General features: G+C 61.3%; 1 protein-coding gene across 1 annotated transcript; it reads left to right on the forward strand.

The window, feature by feature from the left end:
• The first annotated feature begins 3,572 nt into the window (after positions 1–3,572).
• BHLHA9 (basic helix-loop-helix family member a9) lies at positions 3,573–4,437 on the forward strand. The gene has a single exon (XM_037394662.1). The coding sequence runs from the start codon at positions 3,573–3,575 to the stop codon at positions 4,329–4,331; it is 759 nt and encodes a 252-aa protein (XP_037250559.1). The 3' UTR covers positions 4,332–4,437.
• The last annotated feature ends 2,168 nt before the right edge of the window (positions 4,438–6,605 follow it).

Below are 6,605 nucleotides of genomic sequence, written 5' to 3' on the forward strand. Positions count from 1 at the left end.
GGGGGCAGCGGCGGGGCTGTGTCCCCTCGGCTCCCTCGCCCGCACCTCGGGGACCCCCGCGGGGATGCGGGACGCCGGCCGGGAGGATGCGTCTGGTGCCGGCGGCGGCAGAGCGGCTGAGCAAGGGACAGCTCATGACACAAACCATCACAAGTCGGTCCCCAAGGCAGGAGCAACCCAGCCGGGAAGGGGGTGGTGGCCCCTGTGCCACTTTCCCCGGGTGCCCTGGCCTTTGTGGCAGAACCCTGCCCAGCTCCTGCCATCCTCATCCTCTGGCCGGTGCTGCTCTGCCTGCCCTGGCGGTCTTACAATGGGTGGCCCATGGCCACCAGACGGTGGGACAGGCACAAACACCCGCGGTGGACGACCAAGGCCCACATAAGGCTATGGCACGTGTGCCCACTGCGACCCCAGGGGAGGGGGCTTCCCAACCCCACACCCCGGGCAGGGTCAGCGGTTCCCTCGTGCCATGCGAGGCACTGGGGCAGGCAATGCTGCGGGGTGCAGAGGCAGGAGCTGGAGGCAGCGTGGCCGCAGGGACCTGCCTTCCCCTGCCTACGCTGTACTGCAGGGTGGCTGGCTGTGGGTGACTCACAAGCCTGTGTCCCTCGTGCCACCTGGCCGTGTCCCAGCAGGAACAAAGCACCTATTTACCCACAGGGCCCAGGCGATGTTGCAACAACCACATCCTCCTTCCCCTCCATCACCACCTGAGAGTAGCAGGCGGCGCAGGGGTGGGCACCTCCCTGCACACCAGCCCCTGGCTCTCATGCCTCGGCACTGCAGGCTCCCTCTCCATTGTCTCTCTCCAGCACAGCCATGCCTCCTGGTGCAATGTTCCCGAGGAGGCTGGATGGTGCTGGGACACTGCCAGGAACTGGGCACCCCCCAGCCCATGCTGGCTGCCTCCTGCCCACCCCATCGGGGTTTCATCTCTGGTGAGGGTTGTGCTCCCAGGTGGCCCCAGCAGCTCTCACCTGGAAGCAGCAGTGCTTTGGGGGTGCTGGATGGATGTGGGTGAGAGGCAGCCAGTCCAGGGCTCTTTGCAGGAGCTGCAGCCCCCGCTCAGCAGCAGTGTTAGTGGCAAAGACACCCAAAATATGCATTTGGCCTGTGGGACCAGTGGGAGCTGTGATGATGCTGCCCAGGATGGAGCAGATGCCCAGCACTCAGCAGTGCCCTGGTCCAGCGTGACACGTGTGGGAGAGGTGGGGTATCCTCGGGGGTCGAACCCCTTCGTGGAGGCTGGGGAGGAGGGGGGGTGCCGTGAGTGGCCTGATTTATGCGTGGCGACGGATAATTACAGCTCTTTCATCATCTGTCAGGCAGACAGGCCCGGCAGAGCCTTACAACACATTTCTGGCTCCCCGTCTCAGCCCATAAATCTCTCCAGCGCATGGTGATAAATCAGCTGGGGCCAAGGGAGCAGGGCCTGGGTGGGCGTTCCTGCTGGCCTCCCACCCTGTAATGGGCACCTAGGTAGGAAGCGTCCAGGACGAGGTGGGGACGGCCCAGCGGGATGCACTAATTACAGGCAGCAGGTGGCATCCGATGACCTGTGATTTATGGTCTGGCCTTGCCCGCTTCCGAGAGCAGGGACTGGATCCCTGCAGGTCCAGGGCTGCCCAAAGCTGAGATACTGGAACCCCTGGCAGTGCTCCCCAGTGAGCTCCTGGGAGCTGTGGGCAGGATGAGGGCAGCCGTGGGACTGCTGCCTGCCCTCTGCCTCTGCCCAAGCATCGCCCCAGCTGGGAATGGCTTTGTGCCCAACTCAGCCACCTCCATGTCTGCTCCATACTGCACCTCCTGGCTTCCTGCACCAGCAAAAACCTCCCCGTGGCAGGCATCCATCCTGCTTAGCTGCGTCTTGGACAGGCACGTCTCTAAGTGGGCCTGGCATGCTCATTCTGCCGGCATTTAAGCCTCCCAAAGAGCCCCTCACTCCTGCGCTGAGCTCACCAGGTGAATCAGTGGTCAGAGGAGCATCCGCTCCTGGGCAGAGCAAGACTGGGCGGCCAGAAGGCTGCTGGGAAGAACAAGAGGGCTATAGTGAGCACAGGTGAGTGCTCAAAAATATTTGCAGGCTTCACCTCCCTTTGAAGTCCTGCTGCCTGGCCCTCCCCTCTCCCCGAGGCCCCAGCTCCTGATTTATTGGGTTCCTGGAGAAGAGGCACCTAAATTAGCTCTGACTTCAAAGAGCCAAGAGAGAAGAAGGGCAATAGACAAATAGCCCCCCGCTAATTGTGGCTATTGATCAAACCTGAGCTGGGACAATCAGATAGGAAGGGATGGATCAAGGGGGGGGCACATTCTCCCGGGCCTCTGCTTTTGCTCCAGTCACCCCAACAATTTGTCAGACCCACTCCTGGACCATTTTTCAAAACGTTACCCCTCACACAGGAAGGAATTTAGCAACTGCTTGCTAATGAAATGATGGGCAAACACACGTGGCAGTCCCTCACTGTTCGGAGGATGGGAACCTGGCCTCCCCATGGCCTCCGGACTCGCCGCACCTGGCAAGTCCCTCTGTCCCACCGGCTTGGGGATGCAGGGAACAAGAAGCTGCTTTCAGCATCCTCTTCTCCAGAGTAAGTGCCGGGCAGGCCCAGCAGCACCAGCCCAGACAGCTCTGCCCCCAGGCTCCCCGATGCTGGGAAGGGACAGGAAGGCTCTGAAGGCAGGTAGCACTTTAGCTCTTTTATCACCTGCCCCAATCCCCCCTGCCACATTCCTGCTTCCTTCTCCGCAGGGCAGAGGCGTACCAAGCCCCGACATTCCTCCACTGGTTCCTAGGGGCTGCTCCTGCCCAGGCACCCGTTTACTTCCATGCCCACGGATGCTCCCGGCTCGCCGAGGTGCAGCTGCATGAAGCAGCCCTAATGCACCGTCTCAAAGGCAGCTCAGTGCTCCAGCCCTGTTCCTGGGGCAGCAGTCATTTTGTCTTCTCCTGTACCCAGGCGCAAGACTCACTGCTCTCCTCAGCAACCTCATCGTTCTGTGCCTCAGTTTTCCCTAGCTGAGAAATAACAGAGATTCTGCAGCATCCATGAGCATGAGTGAGCAGAGCCCAAGCCAGTGCCAGGGTGGTGATGCCTGATGGGGCTCTGCCCCACAGCGCCGTACAAAACCCAGGGATGACCTGGCCCAGGCTGACCCACCAGCCAGTCCAGCACAGGAGAGGGCAGAGCAGCACGGGGAAATTCTGCACTGACCAAACTCTTAACAGAAACTAAAGCAACCACTGCAACATATGCTTGGTAGAGGTGCTTTCCTCCTGGGGCCTGTGAGCATCCCACTACAAGCTCTGGGCACCCCAGCACCAGTACCCCATGCTCCAGCCCAGCACCACGCTCAGGAGCATCCCCGCGGGCAGAGGCCAGGCAGGGCTCACCCTGTGCGTCTCTGCAAGGCAGCACACCTGCAGGCAGGTGAGGAGGTTCGGGAGAGAGCCACGTGACGAGCCCTGTGCTGGGGCTTTTAGAGGCGGCTGCGTGTCCCTGGAGGAGTGTCTCCCACACCTCACAGGAGGCAAGACCGCAGCAGCACCTCTCCCACTCCCCCTTGCCACGGCCATGTCCGCAGCAGCCATGGGGATAGGGATGGCACCAGAGCCCGACAGCTCGGAAGAGGAGCTGGAAGTGGGGGGCACAACCCAAGCGTGCTACAGGCAGGGTCTGTGGGTCCCCCAGGGCAGGGAAGTATCCACCTGCCTGGGGGACCGCGAAGGGATGAAGGTGAGGAAGAGGAGCCGGCCGGTGCGCTCCAAGGCCAGGAGGATGGCTGCCAACGTCCGAGAGCGCAAGAGGATCCTGGACTACAACCAAGCCTTCAACGCCCTGCGGCTGGCCCTCAAACATGACCTTGGTGGCAAAAGGCTTTCTAAAATCGCTACCCTCCGGCGAGCCATCAACAGGATCACAGCTCTGTCCCTGTCCCTGCACGGCGCCGGGTGCTGCTGGCCCTGCGCCCACTCCGAGTGCCGCAGTGGGGCCGGGGTCCCTGCGCAGGAGCCGGGGGTGAAGGCCAGCAGCCCCCAGCTCCCCTGGGTGCCCAGTTCCGCAGGCACTGCCAGCTTGCAGCACTGCCCTCCATCCCCTCTCTACGTTGGCTTTTCCCCGGAGAGGCAATTCCATCGCTACGAGAGCCCAAAGGAGGATCGCTCCATGCCCAGCCCTGCCTATTGCTCCAGCGGGACTCACCGCCCTGGGCTCCGAGGCGCCTGCCAGCAGAGGTACACGGGCAGCCTGCAAGACCCCCTGGCCGGGGCAGTCCCCTGGCAGGTGGGCTATTGCCAGAGCTGGGGGCACCAGCAGTGCCTCCCCATCCACTGACCTGCGGGGCTGGGGCGGTGAGGCGGTGCCAGTAACGCAGCTGCGGGACAGACGGGGGGAGCGGGAAGGGACTGTCGCGTGAGAGAGAAGCGCTGCAGGACACGGAGCTCAGCTGCGATGCTGGTGAGAGCCGTGAGCCCCCCGACATGCTGTACGGGACCCCTGCGCTGCCCAGCTGCTGGTCTCCGCTCTGCAGGAAAACTGGGGAAGGTGGAAAATCCTCTGGAAATGCCAGCTCTGTGTTTCTCGTTGCGAGGTCTTGCTGTTGCTGATTGCCGCTGTTATTTATTCTCTCTTGCTTGCTCTGTGAGAAAACACGAGTTACAAACCCAAGACCAGGGCAGCGGCTGTTAATAAGCGTGGGGTGGACAGATGGGCTGTGGGGATCACGCTAAAGCCCCTGGCTGGCTGGTTGCTCTGGCTCCCGCCGGTGAAGGAGCGGAGCAGGAGCCAGGAAAGGTTAGTGCCCTGGGACTTTTGATGCTAAGCTCATTGGTGTGGATGTTTGTGCCTGGCAGATTTGCGAGGCCGGGCCAGGAGGGGAGGGAGACAGATGTCAGCTTTCATAAAACCCACCCATCCATTTGCAGTTTCCTTCTGATCATGGCAAAGTGGCTCTGCTGGGACAGAGCGATAGCGTGCTCATGGCTCGTCCCAGCGGCAGTGAGGAAGGGGGGGAATTTCACTAAAAAGGCCCTTTTGGCCCCTTCCCTCTGGCTTAGAGAGCTCTGACCAGCTGGGAGGGCTCCCTTCTGCCCAAGGCTCGGCAAACCGGAATTGCTGCAGGAATTAGGCAGGGATTTACAGCCACACACGCCACAACCGCCAGATTTTTAGATAGGGCAAATTGCACCACTTGATTCCCACAGTGCTGAGCCCCACAGAACTCTTCCAGCCCTGCTGCTCCCGCCCCAGTGCTCCCAGTGAGCCCCAGCGCTGGCTGCCAACTCACCAAGGGCAGGCTGAGCTCTTTCCTTGCTGGGGGGTGGGGTGGGGGGTGGGGGTGGCATGTGCTGGAACAACCATCTCAGCCCTCTGCTGCGGTGTGCCAGTCCTTCCCCAGGGTCTCCTCCTCCTCCCTCAATTCCCAGGCGGGATGAGGGAGCTGGGTGATGAGCAGAAAGCTAGGAGCAGCCAGGAGAGAGAGCTCTTTGCTCGGCAAAGGAGCCTCCTTTAAGTGCTGATGGTGTGAGGCATCTTGGCTTTAATCTCCAACAGATGTTTCCCTTGCCAGGAGAAGACCTGCAGTAATATCCACTGAAGGAATCCTACTTCTCCCTACAGCATCCCTGCTCTGGCTCTTCCCGGAGCAGCACATGCCCCTGCTCTGCCCTGGCAGCACCATCGCACTGGTATTACTGGGAGTGAGAGCCCAGTAATACCAGTATTCAAAGAAGGTTTAAGTGAAACCCAGCCCTAATCCAGACACAAACCTCTTCCTCCACCCAAATTTGCATCTCCAGGCTTTATCCCTGGCTTCAGTGGTCAGTTAAAGCGAGACAGATGGAAGCAGACGGCCAGAAAGGAAGGAGTGGGGTGGGGAGGCAGATAACCCTGTGAGACACCCACCCTCCTCCCATAAGCAGGGTCACCCCACTGCTCTCAGGTTCACATTTACGAAACGTAGGGCCTAATTCTGTCTGGAGGCTGCAGGATGGGGTAAGTCCTGGGGGGCAGGTGGGGTGCAGCAGCCTGGCAGGCTGTGGGCAGGGCTGGGCAGCGGGCCCCAGCTAGCAGCAGGCTCTTTGGGCACCTCTCGGAGAGGCATAAGGTGCTGGGTGCGCCCCGTAGATGGCACTCACTGCCAGGGAAATCCCTGACAAATTTGGAACTGAAGCATCATACAGAATGGGTGGAAAACATCCATCTTTGCCAGGCACCCAGGCTCTGTGGGGTATTTTAGCTCTCCCTCCCGCCCCTTCCAAGACCCCTGGCTCCCAAGGATACTGTAGTTTGCTTTATGGGATGTAACGTACCCCTGCACCAGCATCCTTCCTCCTTTGCAGGCCCTGCGTAGGGACACAATACCTGTCGCTGAGCTGGTACCCCTGTCCCCAGCTGCCACCTCCCTAGGGTCACCCATGTGCAGGGAGGGCAGGCCAAGCTCAGCACAGCACATGCAAGGCCCACTCACCCTGTGCCCACCGAGGGTGCTTTCCCAGAGCAGCTGGAGCCGGGGGCACCACCGGGCACCCACCCGCCGCCCAGACACCCCCTTCGGGCAGCCCCTTGCGGCCCTGCCAGCTCAAACCCCTCCGCACAGGGATAAGAAGG

The sequence above is a fragment of the Falco rusticolus genome, chromosome 1 (assembly GCF_015220075.1).
Source record: "Falco rusticolus isolate bFalRus1 chromosome 1, bFalRus1.pri, whole genome shotgun sequence".
NCBI lineage: Eukaryota > Metazoa > Chordata > Aves > Falconiformes > Falconidae > Falco > Falco rusticolus.